Source organism: Macaca nemestrina, chromosome 11 (genome assembly GCF_043159975.1).
Source record: "Macaca nemestrina isolate mMacNem1 chromosome 11, mMacNem.hap1, whole genome shotgun sequence".
NCBI lineage: Eukaryota > Metazoa > Chordata > Mammalia > Primates > Cercopithecidae > Macaca > Macaca nemestrina.
Genome location: NC_092135.1, coordinates 99,342,708 through 99,367,164, shown reverse-complemented (window position 1 = coordinate 99,367,164; position 24,457 = coordinate 99,342,708). Strand labels below are relative to the sequence as shown.

Here is a 24,457-nt window from a genome sequence, read left to right as displayed (position 1 = left end):
TTGGTAGCAGTACTGAACACTGAACAGATGTGAGTGGTGGGAGAAGACTATGTGTGTGTCTAGGAGAGTAGAGGCAACGAGTCCACCTGCAAGAGCCCGGGTGAGAGACAATGAGACCTGAGCAGTAGCAGTGCTCATGTGAAATAGGGGATAGACCCCAGGGCATTTCAGAGACAGATTCAGAAGACTTGGTGAATAATAAATATGGGGGCAGAGGTAGAGGCCGTGTGAGGATAACTCTAAAGTTTCTAGTTAGGATGACACAGTGGATGACTTTTCATTAGCCGAAGTAGGAAATACAATGAGTTGGTGGGTTTAAAAGAAGATTAAGGTTTTATTCAAACTGAGTAGTGATGCCTTTGAAAAATCCAATCGGAGGTATTCTAGAGGCATGTCTGTTGCCCAGGAAAGAGTCTGGGGTAAAAATCTGAGAAACATCAGTTCTGCTTGATACCAGGGTCCCCTCAGGAAACCTGTGGTAACCCCAGGACAATCTGAAATCTGCAGGAAAGGGTCTGGGGTTGCAGGTAAAAATTTGAGAAGCATCAGTTCTGCTTGATGCCAGGGTCCCCTCAGGAAACCTGTGGTAACTCCAGGACAATCTGAAATTTGAACAACTTAAGTCATAGGAACAGGTAAACTGCTTAGGAAGAGCCACTTTAGGAAGAAGAGAAATGGCCAGTTATAGACTCCTGGAAAATGGCAGGAGAAAGGAGAAATAGTAAAAGACACTGTAAAGAAAAAGAAATAGAGGAGAACCAGAAGTGAATAGAAGACAAAGTTAGAGCATTAATTGTACTCAACCATTTTTTTTTTTTTTTAAAAGATGAGATCTCACTATGTTGCTCAGGCTGGTCTCGAACTCTTAGGCTCAAGTGATCCTCCTGCCTTGGCCTCCCAAAGTGTTGGGATTACAGGTGTGAACCACTGCATCCAGCCTAACCATTTCCTTACCAAGTATTGATGGATACTGGTTTCAGACTGTTTTTCAGGTCTGAGTGATTCAACTTGTGTTCTTGAAGTGCAGAAACAATCCTGGAAGTCAGAAATGCATTATATAAGTGAAAAATAAGTTACAGTTAAGCAGGGGTGGTGTGTAGATACAAAAAGGTCTAGTGACTAGAGTGGGGAGCAGAGAGGAAGGGCAACATGCAGGAACCTGGAATTGAAGCCAGGATCCACATCATGAGGGAACTCAGTGTGGAACAGAAGGGAGAAGTGGCTGGGCATGCAGACAAACTTCATATATGTTAGCATTTCACTTGGTGCTATCGCTGATCCTTGCCCTCTTTTCTTGATGTCATAATAATTCATTTTAACTGTTGGTGTTGATTTTTAACTCTGTCTGTCAACACCACTGAGGTTTTCTTCTGAATATTTAGCCAAAGATTATTCTGCTGTATTCATTATAATTATTTTTATTTTGATCCTCAGCTATCTTCTTAAGTATAGAAACCATGTTTATTCACATTAAGCCACATATTGAGTGAAAAAATAATTATTTTTAAAGGTGATAAACATCTCTAATTACAACTCAAAGCAAATTAAGAGAGACTTACTTTTATTATCACAATTTACATTTTTCTGCATATTTACCCATGGTTCTATTATTATTTATTGCCAATAAAGAAATGTAACACCTACATGTGATTTATCACATCATCAATCAGTGGGGTGAAGCTGACCTTATACTATTTAGGAAGAAAAAGTATGTCAAAAGAAAAGTATAAACACATTGTATGAGAGGCTTTTATAACAAGATATTTTCAGTATCTGAAAAAATTTCTTTCTTTTTTTTGAGATGGAGTCTCCCTCTATCACCCACGCTAGAGTGCAGTGGTGCAATCTCAACTCGATGCAACCTCCGCCTCTTGGGTTCAAGCAATTCTCCTGCCTCAACTTCCTGAGCAGCTGGGATTATAGGTGCCTGCCACCATGCCTGGCTAATTTTTGTAGTTTTAGTAGAGATGGGGTTTCACCATGTTGGCCAGGCTGGTTTTGGACTCCTGACCTCAAGTGTTCCACCCACCTCAGCCTCCCAAAGTGCTGGGATTACAGATGTGAACCATTTCAAAATTTTTCATTTCAAGCATCTTATGGATATTTATTTTTATATAAACATTAGGGTACAATTTCAAATGAGTCTCTTAAGATATGTCTACCTATGTCTACTTAACACTTTGTAGTCAATTACTTAAAAGGAAGTTTCCTTTTAAGAAACGTCAGAATTTCTCACTAATCAAACTAGTCATTTTCCCAGTTAGCCTATACTGCTGATTATTTTAACTTGAATTCCTACAGTCTGTATACTTTATAAATCTATTACAAAAATTTGGCATATATTCCCACTGTTTGATGTAAAACTCACCCTGAAGAATAGATGCTAACAATGTCAAGATAGCTGTACAACTGATTCCTCTGCAGAGTTTCTAATGGCTTCCTAGGGTGAATAACATTTATAATAAAACAGTTTTTGAAGATTATTACTGCTGTTCATATTGAAAATATCCACCAGCTAGGCAGGACATTTATGTATTGTTTGGTATTTACATATTTTTACATTTAGCTTTAATTTTTCATAACGACCATTAATACCACTGCAAAAGAAGAATTAACAACAGGCCTGACTGCTATTCTTAGAAAAGAGCTGCTTATAAGGTTGACCCTTGGCTAGTATCTGGGAACTGGGATTTTGTGGAGGTTCCCTTCATAAGAATCGCTCACTGTGTCTAAACCATTCATGCAAATAATATGGTTTATGCTGAACACCTGGCTTTTTTTCTGGGAGACTGGAATTTTGTTACTTGCTAGCAGAGCATGCCTACGTGACAAGTCCCCAATAAAAACCTTAAGTCCAAGTCTCTAATGAGCTTCCCTAGTAGACAACATTTCACATGTCACACCTCTGGGGGAACTGTGCATATCCTATGGGACTCCACTGAGAAAAGATTCTTGAAAGCTTGCGCCTGGTTTTCTCTCAACTTCACCCCACACACCTTTTCCCTTTGCTGATTTTGCTTTATACCTTTTTGCTAATAAATCTTAGCTGTGAGTATGACTGTATGATAAGTTCTTTGAGTCCTCCTGGCAAATCACTAAACCTGAGGGTGGTTTGGGAGAACTCTGACACAGCCCTCAAAATACACTCAAGCATTTAAAGAGCCGTTACCTCTAAAAAATGTGCATCACTTTTTTGATGAAAGAGAATTTAAGACATATTGACCCCATTTTTTTTTCAAAATAAGAGTTGTGATCTATGTTCTCAGTTTATAAAAATACAAAAAACATTTTATAAACTAATATGGCAGGCTTCTATTGCATCATCTTTATATAAAATTTTCACAGCCTAAGAAAGTGATCACTATTAAATACGAAGACAGCTAAAACCAGCCAATATAAGGAAGATATTTTTGCTCTCTCCACCTAAAAAATGTTAGCATGTTCATTAGCTGCCCATATTATAAAAATCATAAAATAGTCATATCTTATCCTTCAAAACATTTTTATATCCACACTGCATCAATCAAATGCTGGTGAACATAATAGCTCATGAAGAATCTACAGGCTAATTTCTTTCAGGCAGTATAATGATTTAAAATCATCCAGAAGAAAGCTCCCACAGAACATTTTTGAATATCATTTCTTTGTCCATTATCATAATAGCCAAGTAAAAAGTAGTTAGACCTTATAAAGAAACTGCATTTCTCCTTTGAAAACAGCATTTCTTAGTTCTCAAATAGAGGGTAAAACTTGAATGGGGAGGAATCCTTAAGTAAAAGTATCAACTTTATCCCAATTGCATAAATTTCTCATTTAGGAAAAAAAATATTTCGATTCAAAGAATTTAAAATATTTCACCATTGCGGAAAAATTGATTTAAAGTTAAAATCATTAATAATATAAATCACCCATGATCACATTCTATTATTTTTCACAAAACCCATAATTATGGAATAATAAGCTAAGACATCCTTTTTCCAAAATTTGAAAACCCTGGGCAACACACAGCCCTCTGAATCTCAGAATCCTCACCTATCAAATGAGGGGAATAGACTAAATGCCCTTCTATATCTTTTCCAACTTGAAAAATTGACACAAAATTGTAAATCTTAAGTAATCCTTTAGAGTAGGGGTCGGCAAACTATGGTCCATGAGCCAAATCTGACCCACCACCTGTTTTTGTGAATAAAGTTTTACTGGAACACAGATACATTCATTCATTTATATATTGCCTATGGCTGCTTTCATGCTAGTACTTCAGCAGAAAAGTAACTGTAACAAAGACCAAAGGGTCTGTAAATACTATCTGGCCTTTACAGAAAAGCTTGCTGATCTCTCCTTTAGAGAGTAAGACATTTCACCTCCAAGTATTTTCCAGATATATAAAGCTTCTCTTTCAAGTGGTAAAGCTTTACTTTAAACATATAAGTAATTGTATTATGTATTTTCCATATTACTAACAATACGGTCTTCTAACTTCATAGTTCTGCCTCTCAGCCTTGGTAACTGATAGAATAGATTGGCAGGTATGAGTCCAGCTCCAATTTTTTGCAATCTTGGACAAACTGAAAATGAGGATAATGCCACATGCCCTGCTAAACTTCCACAATGTGAAACTATGAAAGAAATATATGAAAGTATTTGTAAATTATAAATCATCATACAAATATACTCATTTTTTTTTTTTTTTTTTTGAGATAGGATCTCCCTCTATCACCCAGGTTGGAATGCACTGGCATGATCACAGTTCACTGCAGCCTTCATCCCTCACTCAAGCAATCCTCCCACCTTAACCTTCTGACTAGCTGAGACTACAGACATGTAACACCACATCTGGCTAATATTTTATACAGACAGGGTCTCACTATGTTGCCTAGGCTGGTCTTGAACTCCCGAGTTCAACTGATCCTCTAGTCTTAGTCCCTGAAAAATGCTGGGATTACAGGTGTGAGCCACTACACTTGGTCTACTCATTACTTTTTTAAAAGCCACGTTTTAATATAAGTATTCCCTATTCAAATATTATTATTATGTATTAAACAGAATGAAAGTCCTCAAGCTACTTAATCTAAAGTAGATACCATGGATCTAAATACAAATAAAAAACCAGTTGGCAGCTATACCTCATATTATACTTGATCCAAATGATTTTATTTTTGGTTAAGTCAAAGGGGTTATTTTTAATACTGTTTGGCTTGCTTTTGGTCAGATGGAAATTTGTAAAAGGAATTTTTGAAAGATTTAAAAGATAAGGCATAGCTAACTGGTGTGGGTGGCATATCGAAGTGTAACACCTATGAGAAAAAGTAGATATGGGACAAAGGATTAGAATAATGAGCATATTGAAGTATACGAGAAGTTCTTTATGAAAGAAAAACTCAATGGAAAGTAATTCATTTCCCAAGTCCAGAAGTCAATCAGGTTAAAACAATATCTCAGAGCATAAGAATATCCCATCAGAATATCCCTTTTATTATGGCTTGGCATTAACATCCAACTACTCTAACAGAACAAAATCAGATCTATATTTACAAAAACTTACCAAAAGAGACATTGAATCGCTTTAGTTCATACAGAAAGTGACAAAAATCCATCTATTCCAAAGAAGGCTTTTGTTTTATCTTCCTTTCAAGATGCAGATATATCCTACTATAAAAAACAAAAGCAAAATAATTTAGATTCACATAAAAGTTCCTAAAAGAACTAGTTGCCTTAAACCCATCCAATATTTAGGCAGCTATTCCTCGATATTCAATATTTAGGCAGCTACTCCTTGACACGAGGAGACGTTCCTGAAAAGTATCTTTAAAGAGCATTTATTTTTTACTGAACATTATTTGGGATCTGACATGAAAACAAAGAAGCAGAGTGAAAACGAAAAGAGGTTCTAAATATTTCCAAAGCCTCAATATATTTGCATTTCTCCTTCCCTATCTTTTCTATACTGTTTTTTGTTTGTTTTTTAAATAACGCTGAGCAAATTTGAAAGCAATATAAAAAACCAATTTTTTGGCCCACTTTATGATATAAACAGTGTCACTTACAATAAACCCCAAGAATTTTCAATGGTTCCACATATTATAACTAAACTCTGAGACTTTCCAAAGCTCTTTCTTATTGGATTAATTACCTCCTAAATCATTTGGGGTCCCTGACCAGCAAATATGGGAGAGAATCAGAGTAACAGACTAGGAAATTAATTCAAGGAGGTACAAAAGCACCATCCACGGTTTCCAGACCTTTACTAATAGAAAGGGTGGCAATCTTGTAAGTTTGTGGGTTCAGAGTATTCCTTTACATCTAACCAACATCATCTCTTTCATCTAAATTGTGCTTCATTATTTCATTTTAATTAAGTCCCCAAATTTGATGAACTCATCTACAAACATGTGAGCAGAATGAGAAAGGGAAGATTTTGTAAACCATAAAAACTATAAAACAATGTCCAATTTTACTGCTAAAGAAAGAGGTGAATTTATTCAGGATGTTAACTGTGAACCAAAGGTAGAGATTGGGAGGAAGATGGACCTGAAAGGTTGTGATCATTTAGCCTGAAAGGTTGTGATCAATTTAAGGCACTGGAGTTAGATGTGCTACAAAAGGAGAAAAGCAATGCCTGCCCTGCCAACCTTCCAGGGTGAATGAGATCAAATGAGTTACATCTCAAAGTGCCCCCTAATTAGCAAACACTGTATCAGCTTGAACTATGCTTTGAAAGGTACACTCAAATGTACTGAAGGCAGTACAAAACAATAAGGCTTATTTGGAAATCAGGTTGTAAAATGTTTCAATAACCATGAAAATATTCATACCTTTTGACCCAGTAAAATTCCCTAGAGTCATCTATTCTAAGGAGATACCCAAGTAAATGAAGAAACTACACACCCACAGTCAATACACTGTTAATCTGTAACAGCCAAGTAAGTAATCATTACACAAGTGTTTAATGAATGGCTACCATGGGTCAGGCACTGTGGACACCCACTGGTAATAAGGGCGGACAAGGCCCTGGCCACTTGTAGCTGACCTTCTCACAAGCAAAAGGGTTATGGATGTCATGCTTAACCAAATTTTCTGGTTATCATGATTTTGTATCTTGCTTTTTTCACTCAATGTCAGCAAGTTGTTACTGATTTTGTCTTAATAATGTGAAACTCCATTACGTTGTCTTTTTCTTTCTTTTTCAGAAAAGCTCAGAAGAAACAGACACAATCTGTTAAGAATTGTTAGTAATAAAAGGGTTGTCCCTATAGAGTGGTTTAATCTCAGAGATTTTTGCCTTAGATACACCAGACTACTAAGAGATAATTTTACAAGACATTTTGAGGTCAAGGCAGCAGCTGCACCCAGCAAAGGGGTGGGGGTGGGGGATTTGCTGTTATTATAATTTTCTCTGGCATGCTCTTTCACGAGACATGAATATATACCCTTTCTTAAAAAAAAAGTCATATTTAAGAGACCTCTATTTCGGAGTGTATTCACAAGTACATCAGTGCAGTCCCTTGCACTTGTATCTAAAACGCTAATTACAATAAAGCTTTATAAGTAATTTCAGTTTGTTCCATAATAGAATCGTTCATGTGAAGACTTTAATCTGAAAGATTAACACTTTCTGTAGAAATCAAAGGTCGCATCTTCTTACAGAACACAGGCTTTGAGTTAATTTAGGCATTCAACAGAGGCCACTGTTACAGGGAATGCAAAAATGACCCGATGTAACTGTCTTTGTTGAGCTTTAAAACTACTGTAATTTTCAAAGTGATCTTGGGAACCTGTAAAATCTTAACAAAGATCATAGCGACGCACAGCTCGGGAGAATTTTCCAAGCTTAGTGACTCATGCTTTCAACAAATCTTTACTGAGCGCCTACTGTGTGCCAGGCACCGTGCTAGGAAGGCGCCGTGTTACACATCCTCATTAAGTTTTGGGGAAAAGGTACTTGACAACAGACCCAGCAGGGAAAAACACAGGGTTGAATTGAAAAACCGAAGACAAAACGACACTCGAGTATTTGATTTTGTAAAAGGTTCCTTCCTAGTCCTGCTCTGGGGGACTTTGCAGCGAACTTGCAGAAGGCGGCAGATAGAACTGGGGTCTGAGGGTGTCTTTGGTGTGGCAACTCGCCAAGCCCAAGAGAGCGGCCAAAGGTGAGGGCTGCGGGGAGAGGGCGCCCGGGCGGCCTGGGCCCCGCGCACCTGGCACGGCCAACCCGTCAGGGACCACTGGGCGGACTGAGAACCCGCGGCCCGGGAACCCGCTGAGCCCGACCTGCACTGGCGCAGTAGCCGCTCGCCACGCCGGGCCGCATTCTTGCCACGGCTCCGCCAGCCGCCGGTGCTCGGCCTGGAGGTGGGCTAGCGCGTTCTGGCCTCGGGCTTCCCGGGCGTGCGCGGACCAAGGCTCACTCCCTCACGTCCCCCACCGGCCCCGACACCTTCCCTTCCCGGGCCTGCCTCCCGTCGTTACCCTAGCGGCGACCACGGCCAGCGACTCTCTTCAGGCTGCCAGCTGTGCGGACAGGGGCGGGCGCCAAAGCCCTGCTCGCGGAGGGGCTAGGCGAGCGTTCTAGGCCCGCTCCCGGCGCGGGGCGCGGGAGGGCGGCGAGGCCGCGACCGGGGCCGTGGGCTTGGAACTCTGCCCCAGACCCAGGCTACCCGCTGGGAACGCATTCGCCCCACCCGCGCCGGGGTCGCGGCCCCGCCTCCCTCCCTGGGGCTGGGCAGCGAGAAGGCGGGGCCTTCGAGCTTGGGGCGGGGCGGGCAGGAAACTACAATTCCCAGCAGGTCTTGCGCTGGGGCCGTGGAGGCCGCTGGGAGAGTGGGTCTCCTTTGGCTTCCCCAATTGTGTAGGGGCTGCCAACGACCTGGTGTCGCCGCAGAACCTAGGTCGCCGAGTGATGATGTTGTGAAGTCGCCCGCCTGTCCGTGCCACGCCCGGGCGGTTGCTGGCAGTGGGAGCAGCGGCGGCAACTTCGGCTGCTGCTCTCAGGCTGCCGCTGCATTAGGGGCTTCCTGAGGAAGCGCGGGCGGAAGACAGAGGATGCCGAGCCACTCCAGTGAGTAAGCTATCCGTGCACAATCCGAACTTGCCCTTGACAAGTTCCCCGGAAGGCGGAGGGACCTCCTTGTCTTGAGCTCCTCCGGTCCCCGGAGGTCACGCGCCCACGACGGAGCCGGAGGCTGGGTGCTGGAGGGCTGGGTCCGGGTCCCGCGGTGAGGAGTGGGTTGTTTCCTAAGTGTGGGTGCAAAGTGATGGGCGCTGGGCGCTGGCGTCGGGATTCAGCCCAGCTGCACATCTGAGGCTTGGCAGCTTCTCATAGCGCCTTATCCTCTGCCAGACAGCATCCATCTGGAGCCTCGTCTTTTAGGATGAGTGGCTTTAGGGTCGGGCATTAAACCTTAAGCCTCAGTCGCCATTTGTGATGTAAGTGGGAGGAGAGGGTATTGGAAAGAGCTCTTTCTGGGTCAAATAGAGTTGGGCTTTTCTTGCAATTGATTTTGAGCCAGATGCCACATATCTTGAAAAACAAAAACGACTGACTTTCGTTTGAAGCCTAAGTAATAGATCTTGGCACATGTCCTTTTTAGTACCAGCCCAAAAATAGTCTTTCAACTTAAAAAAAAAAAAAATCTGCGTCATAATAATAGGGATAAGTTCAGTTACTTGCTCATTCACCTTTTGCTTAGACCTGCTGTTTCTACGTCAGAAAAAAAAAAGAAAAAAAGAAAAAAGTAACTTCACAGGAAATTCATCAAGTTGATGGAACGGACCATAGGAACAAAAGGAACACTTTCAGTTGTTGGTCTCCGTAAATTTTCCCGACCTTTAGATCTTTGCTGTTGACTTGGAAGTCTGAGGTACAGTAGTCTCCAAATAGCAGGTTAATGGTGGTGACATGACACTTAAAAACAAATTGTGAAGGACATTTGGTGGTGAGAAAGGTCAGGGATGAAGACACTTTATCATCCCAGCAGTTATTCCAGCTTTTCTTTTTATTTATTTATTTATTTATTTATTTTTCTTAAGACAGAGTCTCGCTCTGTCTCCAGGCTCGAGTGCAGTGGGGTGATCTCGGCTCACTGCAACCTCCGCCTCCTGGATTCAAGCGATTCTCCTCCCTCAGCCTCCAGAGTAGCTGGGACTATAGGCGCATACTACCACGCTCAATTTTTGTATTTTCAGTAGAGAGGGTGTTTTACCATGTTGGCCAGGAAGGTCTCGATCTCTTGACCTCATGATCCACCTGCCTCGGCCTCCCAAAGTGCTGGTATTACAGGCGTGAACCACCGTGCCCAGCCCCAGCTTTCTATTTTTAAAATTAAGTGATGTCCAACAAGTCTCAGACATTTAACAAGCACATACCATGTGAAAGACAGTGTTTTTGTTATCTTGCAGACTTATTCATATGATGGAAGAGGTTTGTTAGAAATAACCGACATTTGGCCGGGTGCGGTGGCTCATGCCTGTAATCCCAGCACTTTGGGAGGCCGAGGTGGGCGGATCTCCTGAGGTTGGGAGTTCAATAACAGCCTGACCAACATGGAGAAACCCCATCTCTACTGCAAAAAAAAAAAAAAAAATACACCAGTCTGGCCAATATGGTGACACCCCTTCCCTACTAAAAGTACAGAAATTAGCCGGGCGTGGTGGCACGTGCCTGTAGTCCCAGCTACTCGGGAGGCTGAGGCAGAATAATTGCTTGAACCCGGGAGGCGGAGGTTGCAGTGAGCCAAGATTGCACCACTGCACTCCAGCCTCGGCGTCAGAGCGAGACTCCATCTCAAAAAAAAAAAACAAAACATTAACCAGGCATGGTGGCACCTGCCAGCAATCCCAGCTACTCAGGAGGCTGAGGCAGGAGAATCGCTTGAACCCAGGAGACAGAGGTTGCGGTAAGCCAAGATCGAGCCATTGCACTCCAGCCTGGGCAACAAGAACAAAATTCCGTCTCAAAAAAAGAAAAGACAGAACCAACATTTTAGTATTTGCAATCTGCCAGGCACCCCAGGTGGGAGCTCTTCATACTTTAGCTCAATCACTTCAACAAACCTATCGCACTAATCTGAGGCTCAAAGACTTGCTTATGTAACAAGGGGAGATTTAAATCTAGATCTGCCTTGCTTCAAAGTCACAGATCAGGTAACTAATACGTACTTCACAAATTACAGACTTTAAAGGTTGAGTGGTTAAAGAGGATTGTCCAGTGTTATTGTCTAAGACTGGTTCCAACACACACCTTGGACATCTGGAATAAGTCCTGAACCCCTGCTTTAGTACTTTTGAGCAAACTGATTCTCTCTGCCTACAATTCCCATTTCTTACTGAACTGCTCAGTAAGACCCTAAAAGCCCATTCCAAATCCATCTCACTTATGTAAGAAATTATAAGACTGGACTTTTATCAAAAGGTTCTTTCCAGTTAACAGGTTTTGTGAGTCTGCAAATAAAAATATGACCCTGCTGGGCATGGTGACTCACACTTGTAATCGCAGCACTTTGAGGGCCCAAGGCAGGAGGATGGCTTGAGACCAACCTGTTCAACATAGCAAAACCCCATCTCTACCAAAAATAAAAATAAAAAATAGCTGGGTGTGGTTGTTTGCGCCTGTAGTCCCAGCTACCTGGGAGGCTGAGATCAAAGGATCCCTTGAGCAATTATGGCACCACTGTACTCCAGCTTGAGTGACAGTGAGATGCCATCTCTAAAAAAAATTAAAATATGAGCGGAGAAGTGTTATTCTCCACTGAAAGTTTCTTTGTTTTAGTGCCCCAAATATGCTAAATACCAATATAAGGAATGAGACAGATAATGTCTTATTTCATGTTTATTTTGAGCTCTGATTATATCACCTGTACCAGTTTTGAACCTCTTTAGTTATCATCCTGTTTAGTTAGTAAGAAATAGGAGGCAAAAAGGTAATATTCACATTTAAATGACTTAGTAATTAAAGGAACTAAATTATTCATAGTTTAGTCATTATCTGTTAAGATCTGCAGTGTTCTTATAATAATAGGAAACATATAATACTATGTGCTAGATAATCTTTTACCTATATTAAGTTATCCTCACAATAGTACTGAGGTATTTTTATACATAGGCAACTAAAGCAAAGAGAGGATAGTAAATATACCAAAGGTCATGCAGCTACTAAATGGTAGTATTGAGTGTCACAGCAGACAAGATCAAAATCTGTAGTCTAACAGTTATTGAGCACCTACACAGCTGGGTGCTTTCATTATAAGTAGGTCATTTGTCTTTATAACTACTTTATTTAAAATGGAAGTTCAGCATTTAATGACTTGCCCAGAGTCACAGATAAGTAAACTGTGGAACCAGGATTTGAACCCACGTTTGTCATACTTCAAGGTTCATGTTCTTTCTTTCGTTTCCCTTCAATGATCAAATCTTTGTTAAACACCTTCTGTGTGCCACACACTGTGCCAATGCTAGGAATTTAGTCTTTGCCCTTAAGGAATGTAGTTTGAAGAAGGAAAGAGACAATTAACATGGTGTGTTGAGCAATAGAATCACAGCTTGCAGAGGTACTTTGAGAGTGCAGAGAAGGAACACTGAAGTTAGCCTGGAGTAGGAAGGCTTGGACCAGTCTTGGGAAAAAAAATGGGAATTAGCCTGGGCACGGAAAAGGGGAAGGGGATATTATGGGCTGAATTGTGTCCTCCCAAAATTATGTTGAAGCCCTAAAACCCATAACCTCAGAATGTGACCGTATTTGGAGACAGGGCTTTGGGGTGATTAAGTTCAGATGAAGCCATTAGGGTGGGTTCTAATCCAGTCTGACAGTTTTCCTTATAAGAAGGAAATCTGAACACAAAAAGAGACTCCAGAGTTGCACACACAAAGGAAAGACCATGTGAGGGTTCATTAGGAAGACCAAGAAAAGAGGCCTCAGGAGAAACCAACCTGCCAATACCTTGATTTTGGACTTCCAGCTTCTAGAATTGTGAAAAAATAAATTTCTGTTGTTGGAGCCACCCAGGCTGTGGTATTGTTTTGTGGAACCCCTAGCAAACTGACAAATAGGTGTTCTAGGCAAAAGGATTGACATACAAAAAGCCTTTAAGCTGTGGTTAGGTGATGGAGGTAGACATGCACGAAGCCTTTAAGCTGTGTTTAGGTGATTGAGGTGATTTTTGGTGAGGAGATAAATGTTGAGAGAAATGAAACTGGAGATGAGGCTGGGGCTGGATTAGGAAGATTTTACGTGAGATGCCAAGGGACTTAAACTTTATCCTAAGGAAGATGGGATGGAGGTGGTTTGTAGCAGTGGAAAAGCATTAGATTTGCATTTTAGAAAGACTTAGACTTGTAAAGGATAAATGAAAGGTAATAAGACTGGAGACAAGGTAACCAAGGTAGCTAGTGCCACAGGACGCAGAACTAACAGTTTTCCCAGAATATTGAAATGTCTAACTGAAACAGAGCCACTGTTAATATAAGATTATAAAGGGCACAGCTAACCCTTAGAGTATACATAAGAAGATATAGAATCACATAGATATAGATATAGAAAGAATTTGTATATAGCTGTTTGTACCCAGAGGCTGTCTTTATTTTGACATTTTGCTTTTCCTTATATAGATCATAAAGCTTTCTACAACTATCAGAATATTCAGTATTTTTCCACCATAAAAAGTGATCTTATGTGTTTAATAGACACTTTTATGGTGCTGACACAGATGTAAGCCAAATTCTCTGACAACCTTTTGAAATACCTACTGTTCATTTTATACATAAACATACTGAAGCACAGAGAGGTTAAGTAGCTTGTCCAAGATCACATTGCTAACAGGCAGCAGAGTTAAGATTCAAACTCAGTCTGTCTTCAGAGTCTTTACACTGTGCTGTTGCTATATGATATTTATCTAGATCTTTATTTGTGAAAAGAGGGCAGAGTAATACAAAAATAAGTATGTTTGCTGTAAGAGGTATATAGTTTGTCAGAGGAGATAAGGAACAGCTCTAAGGTTTTAAAAAGTGTTTTAGAGAAGAGCAGAAAGTGTTGGGAGGCAATACCTCCTTCAAGTTGGGGTTTCTGCGAAGGCCTGTTGGGAAAAGTGGCATTGAGCTGGCATGGGAAGCATGGCTAGAATTTGCATATGTATAATGGGGAGAGGACATTAAAATTAGAAGAAATAGCATGGACAGAGTTACAGGACTGAGAATTTCCTGGTGTGTCTATGAAGCTAGTAAATGCAGTCCTTTCTTTTGGCTGGAATATGTTGTGTGGTTGGGGAAGTTGGAGAGCTAGTTTGCAGGGAGGGGCAACTGTCTGGGGAAGAGAATTCTCAGGGAGTGAGGGGCAAGAGAAGTTGTAAGGTTTCAAGCCTGAATAATTGAGGCATATGCCAGATGCAGTTATCTTTTAGGAAAGGAAAAAGTTCATCTAGCCCCAACAGGTCCTATTTTCACTATCTCACAAACCCGTAAATCCTTCTTATAATTTCCTTTCACCTAGTTTATACCTTTATTAATATAATCAATGTGTAAATGTGATAAAATTTTCTAATTATTTTTGTCTCTAATCTCTCCATTCCCAAAATTTATCCTGCATCCTGCATTTACATTTATTTCTCCAAATGTCACTTCTATTTAGAAATGTGTTCCCTGCAGGATCAAGTTGAGACTTCTTAATCTCAACTAGTCAAATTTAAATCTCCAAATACCTTCTGCATAATTCTTCCCACTCAAATTGGTCGTATACTGCTGCCAACCTGGCTGTGTCTGCTACTTGCTGTTGGATATTATCATTATTATTTTCTTCTACCAGATACTCTCCTCAACTATCCAAATCTTTTCCTCCTTAAGGAGTCCACTTAAATCTTACATCCTGTGTGAAGCCACAACACTTCAGCTAGAAGAGAGCTCTCTCCTAACAATTCTGTTGTAACACTCATCAAATATTTATTATCTGGTAGCATCTTATTTTCTTAGATTTCGTAGCTCATTGGATATTAGATCTAATCCAGACCATTAGAGCTCTCCCTTTTGGAGCTTAGACTTCTTACATCTTTAACCTCCCTTTGGGCAGAGGCTGCTGTGTACTACTGTTTATCTTTTTTTAGTACATTTGGTTTAATTCAAGTGGCATTTGTTGAAAACTGTTCAATGAACAGCTGTTTGACCAGTTGTTAATTGAGGTCACTGTATTGAAATTTTCTTTTTCAACTGGCTGCTTAATATTTACATATGTTATAAGTAATGTTCTAGCTTTATTCTTAGCTTTACTACTGACTCACATAACCTCTTGAAGATACACTGTTTACCCTGTATTGTTGTTTATTCATGCTAGAAAATGAGCGTACAAAGTCTGCTGGTGGTATAGCAGTGGAACTAATTCATTTTGTAAAGATCCTTGAGGTCTTTGGAGCCTATCTATATTTATCTGTCAGTATTTGCCAAACTTTGAGTTCTTTCTTTTTAGAAAGCTTTTTGACAAGGCACAAAATAGGAAGGAATGATTAAATAGAGTCTAATTTAAGAGTGTTATACTGTATTGTGTAACAATGGAGTTGATGAATTATGCATGTTAATGGTGAAAGAATTCCCCCACCAGTTTAGCTAATAGTTCATTTCAACACTAATTATTTATGGAGTTGCTTGAGCTTCTGACATTTTATATTCCTCTTCTGATCAGCAAGGAGGAGGGAGAAGATGGCAGCCTCTCTTTCCTTTCAAGAAAAAGTAGCCTCCTCTGCCTACCTTTGTTCTCTAACTCAGCATCCAATTTGTTTCTTTCACACATACAATTTTGTATATTATTACAAATATATTATTACAATTTTTGTAATATATGTGTGAAAGAAACAAACTAGATGCTGAGTTAGAGAACAAAGGTGGGCAAAGGAGGCTACTTTAGATCAAGTACACTGGTAAGTTTTAAGCTGCGACTTAAATGTGAGAAGTAGTTGGCATATAGAGAACAAGAGAGAAAGAGTATTCCAGGTACAGTGAACAACAGTTGCAAAGGCCCAGAGTTAACAGAGTGTGATGAGGAATTAAAAGAAGTAACAAAAGGTCTGTGTCTCTGTGGCTGAGTATGAGCAAGGAGGAGACTGGTACAAGATGAAGGAGGAGAAGTAGGCAGGGACCAGACTAGGCCAGACCTCACAGACTGTGATGAGAGGTGTGGTTTTATTGTTGGTACTATGAGAACCTTTGGATTTTTAAAGTATTATTTTATTTTTATTTTTATTTGTTTATGTATTTATTTAATTAATTTCATTTTATTTATTTATTTATTTATTGAGATGCAGTCTCGCTCTGTCACCCAGGCTGGAGTGCAGTGGTGTGATCTCGGCTCACTACAACCTCTGCTTCCCGGATTCAAGCGATTCTCCTGCCTCAGGCTCCCAAGTAACTAGGAATACATGCCCGTGCTACCATGCCTGCTACTTTTTGTATGTTTTTGTAGAGATGGGGTTTTACCATGTTGTCCAGGCAGATCTCGAACTCCTGAACTCAAGTGATCTGCCTGCCTTGGCCTCCCAAACTACTGGGATTACAGCCGTGAGCGACTGTGCCCGCCCTGGATTTTTTAAAGAAGGAGTTTAGCTTTAAAAACACTATTCTTGCTGCTTATAGAGAATGGAGAAGAACCCTGTTTAAGGCCATGATTAAGCATGGAGCCGAGCCCTGTTAGGAGGTTTGTTGGTTCCTAGCCTAAGAGATGATGGTGGTTTGAACTAGGATGGTGGAAGAGAGGATGGAGAAAAGTGAGTAGATTTGAGGTATATATCGGTGGTAGTGTGTACAGGATTCGTTAATGGATTGAATGTGGCAGGATGAGGGATAGACAAATCTAGTATTCAGTGGATCATAGTCAGCCTGTGGGAAATTTGAGTGGAGTCAAGAAGTCTGTCTGAAGAGCCAGATTGGGAGTCACTAACACTAAAAAATAATTTAATCTGTGGTAGTAGTTAGTTGGCAAAAAGGTAATGAAAGAGCAACTACAACAAGAACAATACAAAATGTGGTCACAGTTGGAACTCTGGAAAACACTAAAATTTAAGGATCAAGGGCAGGGAATGGGATGATCCAGTGAGGAGTTTGAGAATGAGCATTGTAAGATCTCTCTCTCCAGGAGAGCCAAGGAAGGGGAAGTTGAAATAGGGAGCAGTCAACAGTATAAACCGGAGATGATATAAGGTAACAATTAAGACGTCATAACTGGATTGATTAGCAGGGACTGTTGATGACCCAAGGTGGGTGGTTTCGGAAGAAATCAGGTTGTAGTGGGGTTAAGGGATGAATGAGAGGTGGGAAAGACAAAATGAGAGTATTTGAAGAAGCCTGGGTAAGGACAGAGGGGGTAGAGGGGAACTCGAAGACTTGGGAAAGGTAGGGGTTTCTTTAATGGTAGATTTTAATAAAATAAAAGAACTTGAGCTTGTTTAATAAGCCAAAGAAGAAGGTGAAACTGATGGAGGATAGGGATAATTAACAGAGCAAGGTTTAGAGAAGGCAGGAAGAGGACTGTTGAGTTGTATTTAATTACTTTTTAACTGGGTATACATATACACATGGTAGAAAAATTGAAAGGTATATGATAAAAAGTAAGTTTCTCTCTCTTTTCTGTCTTCCAGCCACCCAGTTCCTTCTCTAAGAGGATTACTAATTTACACTATGATCAACAAGTGTTCAAGTGCATAACAGATTATGTTTGTCCATAATTCTCAGGTTAGAGCAAAAGCTAGCTATAGATTACATGGATTTATCGTTGGGAGGAATGAGAATAAGAGAAATGAAGAACAGATAGAGGGTCAGAGATAAGTGAGAAAAGATGTGGTATGGAATTGTCTCAGGAAAGAAAGGATGTTTAAGAGGATAATGGGGGGCATGCCTATGGAGTGAGGCCCACAGTTGACGACTGAATTTGCGCATCCCTATTCCACATGGTGGTGTGACCTTTTCAGAAGAACGTAACTGCCTCTTTATATTTAAAATGCAAGTCAATTTAGAAAATTGATTGCTAAACATTCATCATTTTTGTAAAGTATATCATGTTTGGGGTCCAAACATCAAATCTCTGCTCTCTGCTCTTATTGCTTTCCACCATAGGCATCCTTCTTTGGGGTTATTCAGGCCAGTGGTATAAGTTGAAGCAAAAGGAAGCTTGTTGGTTAAGAAAGAGCACACCATCGGCCGGGTATGGTGGCTCACGCCTGTAATCCCAGCACTTTGGGAGGCCCAGGTGGGTGGATCACGAGGTCAGGAGTTCGAGACCAGCCTGGCCAACATGTGGTGAAAACCCATCTCTACTAAAAATACAAAAATTAGCTGTGCATGGTGGTGCACGCCTGTAATGCCAGCTACTCTGAAGGCTGAGGCAGGAGAATTGCTTAAACCCGGGAGATGGAGGTTGCAGTGAGCCGAGATTGCGCCTCCGTACTCCTGCCTGGTCGACAGAGCAAGACTCTGTCTCGGGGGAGAAAAGTAAAAAAAAGAAAGAGCACACTGTCTGGAGGAAGAAAGCAGGAGGAGGAGACTAGAAACCAACTAAAATGCCTCTGAGATGCTACTACTGTTCCCAAAGCCTGTAATTTAACAACTAAAAAAACATTTCAACCATTCTTAACTTTCTCAGCCAGTACTAGGCCAAACCACTGAATTTGCCTTTGTTTTATTTTTAGTTACAAAATTGAAAGAGTACACATGAAGCTTTTATTAGCAATTGTGAGTTTTTAAAAGAAGATATCTGATCACTTCTCATTTGATGTGGGGCTTATTTTAAATGCATTCATGATCAGCTGCAAATGCTCTTAGTGGAAATGGTGATAAAACTAAGCAATGAGCCAAATGAATGTTCAGTTTTGGCTTTCCTATGAGACTGACAACTAGTTCTTTTTAGTTATTACAGAAAAGTGTATAGTGTGTCATTGCTATAAAAATGATAAAGCACCCTTTTAACACCAGACCCTTTTATGCAGAGTTTTTCATAAAGCACATAAGTGTTTTTCTTTAGAATATTCAATCTTAGCTTAACTGTGTTTTTCAAGGCAATTCATTTAGTTGATGTTGTATTGAAAATGTATTAATATCGACTTTGTTCATTAAATTACTTCTGTAATTCAGTGTATTGATATTTTTAATGATTAAGCTTCTAGGTAGTAGGTATGTATTTTGCAAGACGACTGTGTGTCAGTTGCTGTTAGGTTTTGGACATACAAAAATAAGATCCCTTCCTTTGAGGAACTTGCAGCGTAGTGAGGGAGAAATGACTAGTGGGCGGCCATCTTCTGGGATCATCCAAGAAAGGGAGTCAGTAAACACTGATTAACCCATTTATGCCACAGTTTGCAAATTTTTTTGTGTGAAAAATTAGACCTTGGCGATGACCTTGAACAGTATGATATGACTCCCACAAGTTTAGCATTCCAATAATGCAACAGTAGGCATAAATGGGTTAAGAGCAAAAATTACGATGAGGAATGTTAAGATTTCCTAAACCTTTTTTCCGTACTTGTAATCCACCTTATATTTCCCTTAGCAGTTATCAGTACAATTTCACAAAAGAATAGAGGAAGAGCTGTCTTTTCTTGGGAGACAGTTAAGAAAGGACAGAGTGTATTCACAGCTAGGCTAGGTAAAAGAATACCAGGTGAGAAAAGCACTTGCCGACAGTGCCAAAGGAGGAAGAGAAAGCCAGCTAAATCCCTGGTGCTGGAGGGATGAAAGAAAGCGGTACTTGGGAACCCAGCCAAGGGCAGAAAAACAGGTCCTGGAGTTCAGTCAAACAGGCACCTTATGGGTGTTCTGATAACCTGGTTATCTGGTTTCTCAGCCAACAGCAAGTTAGAAAGGGGAGAGGCAAGCTAGCAACAGTAAAGTGTAATAGTTGATAGCCTCACAGTGAGGGAGGAAACAAAATTAGAAATGGGCTTAAAATCTTTTTAAAAATTAGCAATTTGGGATTATTTAGTACCCGGAGAAAGAGCTCTTTAACTGTGGATGGGTGCAGGCTTGTTGGGGGACAGATAAAAGCGGGTCATTTTCTATTTTGCCATCTTGGCTACATCACCCAGAAAAGGCTCTTTAAAAGTTTATAATCCTGGAGGATATCACTGTAGTCATTATATTATAATACAGTAATTGCTATTCTTAGTAATGATGCTGAGTCATCAAATTATTTTCTGTCCAGCCTATCTAAGGACTTTTTTTTTCCTCCCATGGCAGTTTATTGGACTTTCCTCATTATCATATATTAACTTCAGGAGGAAAACATCTTACCATCAATGTTTTTTTAAAATAAGAAAACTATGGAAAACCGACAAAAGCAAAAAAAGAAAAGTGTTAAAGATTTTGTGGTATTTTTGCCACCATGTTGTCAGTCCCATCTCTAGGGAATGTTTGCACCTTCAAAGTAACCAATGGGCTTAGTTAGTATAGCCCTGCACGTACACATACCTTTACTGAAACCCATGAGAGACCTGTGTAGACTTTTGTAAATTAGGCTAAGAAAGCTTTCCATTTCCATGTATTCTAACAGTCTCATGTTCTTATGTAGTTCATGTTCCTCCCTACTATAGACTACAAGGATGTAATTTGACTACCGCCTGATTCATTCATTTAACAGATATTTATTGAATGCCTGTCATTTGCAAGATGCTAAGATAGAGGTAGACTTAATTTATTGGAATAGAGATTTATTTTTTATCTATGTTCCATTTACTGCTTTTAGCAGGTCAAAACAAGTAACAGAATGATTCCCAATTTGTGGTAATACATCTATATTATTTTCTTGGTATTGTAGAATTACCCACTTAAAAACAGAACCAAAGTCAGATTTGGAGTTGTCTTATTAAGAATCATGTGATGTACATACAGCACACACACAGATTATTCTGCCTTCTTGTAAATACACCCAACTTTGGAACCAGATAAGTCATTTCTAAAAGCAAATATAAATCGCTCAAGAACAAATGGTTAAGGGGAGCAGATTACTTGGTTTTTTTCTTCTTCTTCTGTATTTAGTAACCACTAAGTGTTTTTAAAAAGTGGAGTAGAGACATAGGATTGTGGTAGAATTATCTGAGACTTTTGCAAACTACACACACACTCCCTATCCTCACACTCCAGTCCCTTGCTAGTAAAGCTCAGAGGGTGAAGGCCCTAGCTTTGGAAAAACATAGTTGGGTTCGATTCCTGGCTCTTCATATGGACAAGTAATTAACCTCTAAGCCTTAATTTTCTTGTCTGTAAAATGATGACAGTAATAGCATTCACCTCATGGAATTGTGAGGATTAAAGGAGGTGATCATACACAGAAAGCGTTTAACATGATGCCTGGCACCTAGTAAGTACTATCAGCTAACTATTATTATTAGGAAAGATTGATTCGCAACAGAATTGAGAACATATTTCTTTATCATATGCATTTCATTTGAAACACAGAAGGCTCTTGTGTCTTTATCATAAATTATTTACCATTATTGGCTCGTCTTAGAAACCTTCTGAGTGCTAGTTTCATTTGTTTTATTGTTCAGTAAAGTCATGAATTTCACTAAAATGTTTTGATTTTTGCTTTCAGTGTCAAAGAGCTGGTTCCTTTTGCTCAGGAAAAGTTTCACAGGGCAGTGGTATCTCCTCTTCAATTGTGTAGGTCTGGAAACTGAAGTTTTCTCGCTGTACTGAGTTGATAAGGCCCTGAGAAAATGATACACTAATAAAACACATTAAAGAATGATAAATAAGCCAGGATGTGTGGTCTTAATATACAGTACAGCTGCCAAGTGGACTACATATTTTGGTCCCCATAGAGTTAGTATATTTTTCCCTTATAAGAAAGTCTGCATGAAAAACCAAGTTGCTAGGTTTGTGTGTGTATTTACGGGTGGAGGACATTTGAAGCATAAGGACTGGTATGCTGAGAGTGGGGAGGGTGTGCAGAATAGCAGTAAGCGTTCTTAGAGCCACATTAGCTCAGAGTAGAGAGGGTTAAGACTGAAGGACACGGTAGGAAACTGTAGCCAGGGACAGAGAAGGATTAAACTAGGGCCATATCAATAGGCTTGGAGAATAAATTGACAGAACTGGTGACTATATAGAAAGCAGGTATTGAGAAAAGGAAGGATAATGCTTAGATTTTTGGCTCTGCTGATCAGGTGAATTGGTGATATCAACTAGTTAGTGAAGCAGAAAAAGAAAAACATTTAATGGGAGAAGGAAAAATGAGTTCAGTTTAGAATGTGGTGAATTTATGGTAATGATTATAAATTGGTACTGAGATTTCCAGTATAAAGTCACAAAATGCCAATTTGGGTTGAAGATAGAGACTTGGAGAGTAAGTGTAGTTGGAAATTGAGGCCTTTGAAGTAGATGAGATTCCAGAGGAGAGAAAGGAGAGAGAGAGGGCCCATGAGAGAATCCTGAAGAACTGGGGATACTTGCCGTTAAAGGCAGGTGGAGGAAGAGAGTTCCCCGATTTCCACAGCCTCCTATTTACTATAGCCTTCAAGCTCTGAATCTAATAACCTCCTGGGTTGCAGATAGCCAGCAGTCATATCTCAAAATATTTACCTGTTCTTATTTGCCCTGAATTTCATGGGCAAACCAAAGGCATCTGTTGAATGTCAATTCTCCCTCAAAAAGTAACCTTATCTTCGAAGCCCTTGAGTTGTTTGTGGCAACTGGTTTTGAAGAACAATGAGTCTTATGTCTAAACATACTATAATTAGAAAGTCTGTAGCCTAGTAAAATTACATTACTAAAATGGTTATGTCTTTAATATGCAGATAATTCTAGAATAAATCTAGAATTATATGTGTTTATAATATTCCTCCATCCTGACCATCACTCACCGCCATTTTAAGTTACCCTCTGTTCTGGTCATGTAAGATTGTATGTCCTGGTGCCACTGATTACTTCGTTGACTTGAAGAGCTATATTGCCTATAGTTTTCCTTTTGACACTGATCGTATGGGGACTTCTGCTTCTGAAGGCATTAAGGACTATAATTTTTAAATAACTGAAGGATTTAGAATCATCTTAAGCCACCAAAAGCAAATTTGTGTTTTGTTGTTAGAGAGGACAAAGAGAAATAAGGCCATAGATTTTCTACCTCTTCTTGACTTGTTGCTGTTTTTAAAATTTGTGTTTTCCTTATTGCTATGTGAAAGTGCTGTTTCAAGGGGTCTTCCTAGCTATTCGAGGATAAATTCTGAAGAGCAGATTATACAGAAATATTCTTAAATCTGTTAGCACAATTGTTATCTATTCAGTCTGTTTCTAATCTTCTGTTAAGTATTTCCAGGTTTTCGGTCAATGGTATCTTTTTATTGAAACTAGTGTCTAAATTTTGCCAGTTATCATTGAAAGAAAATTCTTTCTGACTTGTTCAGGAAGGATTTATTTGGTTCTAGAAGTATAGTACATGTTTTAGTACCCACAGATTCTATTGTATAAAATGCCTCTGCTTGAGTTGTGTTCCCCCATTTTTGGTTAAGAGAACAGGAAATCCATGAACTCTGTAATGCCATTTACTCTGCATTACTCATTTTGAAGACCTATACTTTTTTTTTTTCTTTTTCAATCATTACTTTAGTCAAAAGGACATAATTTTCTGTTGAAAATAATAAAAAATATAGTAACTATGATATTTTATTAATATCCTGGAATATAAATTATTGACAGCAACTGCCCTTGTGAAGTAATATTTTAATATGTCTAACCCAAGAGTCAGCTGAGTGTCCAGACCCTTCAAGAGTGAAATAGTTGCCGTAAACCTTCAGTTGCATGTGAAGGTTTCATATGGGGAAGCCAAAACCCTCCCTGTGATTTCTGCAGATTCCTGATCTTCTCTCTGAGCTCCTGCCATCTCCATGAGACCTCTCGCTCTTCCCTCTCCCTTTTAGGAGAAAGAAAAAAGTTGTTTCCCTGTCTTGTGCAGAGCAGTTTTTAGCCTTCTTTTTGGTGCTATGAAACCTTACCTTCTACCTTAAGAGACTTTTCCAAGTCTTTTCCCAAACAAAAAGTATTTCTTTCCTATAAGAAGCACTGTTGTCAGATGTTAAGATAATAAAATGTGTACTTTGTTAGGTATGATTTGGTAATAATAACCCTTTAAGTAACACTTATTTTCTCCATTAATCTAACTTTCAAATATTTGAATGCCTACTAAACTCAGTCTCCATTCTTGAAAAGTTATAAGAAAACCTATCTTGAAAAGGCTTTTGCAATGTTAGATTTGAATATTATTATATAGCATTGAGTAGCTTTTATGCCAAATGGCAGAGAGAAGATATTGCTCACTTAAGAAACTACAGAATTTCAGGTAGAGTTTATGTCAAGTTGCTCTTTCTTTTAAAGAAATAAATTAAGGCCAGGCATGGTAGCTCATGCCTGTAAACCCAGCATTTTGGGAGACCAAGGCAGGCAGATCACTTGAGTTTAGGAGTTCGAGATCAGCCTGGACAACATGGTATAACCCCATCTCTACAAA

At 39.6% G+C, this 24,457-nt stretch overlaps 2 protein-coding genes across 3 annotated transcripts in view; one reads left to right on the top strand and one right to left on the bottom strand.

The window, feature by feature from the left end:
- The window catches only part of LOC105468099 (STE20 related adaptor beta), a 29,498-nt gene extending 20,832 nt beyond the window's left edge, over positions 1–8,666 (bottom strand). The window contains exons 1-3 of the mRNA XM_011718071.2: positions 8,467–8,666; positions 5,543–5,649; positions 955–1,035 (exon numbers count right to left, since the gene is read on the bottom strand). Coding sequence (XP_011716373.1) covers positions 955–1,035; positions 5,543–5,554 — 93 coding nt within the window. The 5' untranslated portion in view covers positions 5,555–5,649; positions 8,467–8,666. The remainder of the gene's footprint in view (positions 1–954; positions 1,036–5,542; positions 5,650–8,466) is intronic.
- A 135-nt stretch (positions 8,667–8,801) lies between these two features.
- LOC105468101 (trafficking kinesin protein 2) overlaps positions 8,802–24,457 on the top strand; it is a 76,122-nt gene continuing 60,466 nt past the window's right edge. For both annotated transcript variants that reach the window (XM_011718072.2, XM_011718074.3), the window contains exon 1: positions 8,802–9,055. The gene's annotated coding sequence lies outside the window, so the exon portion shown is untranslated. The remainder of the gene's footprint in view (positions 9,056–24,457) is intronic.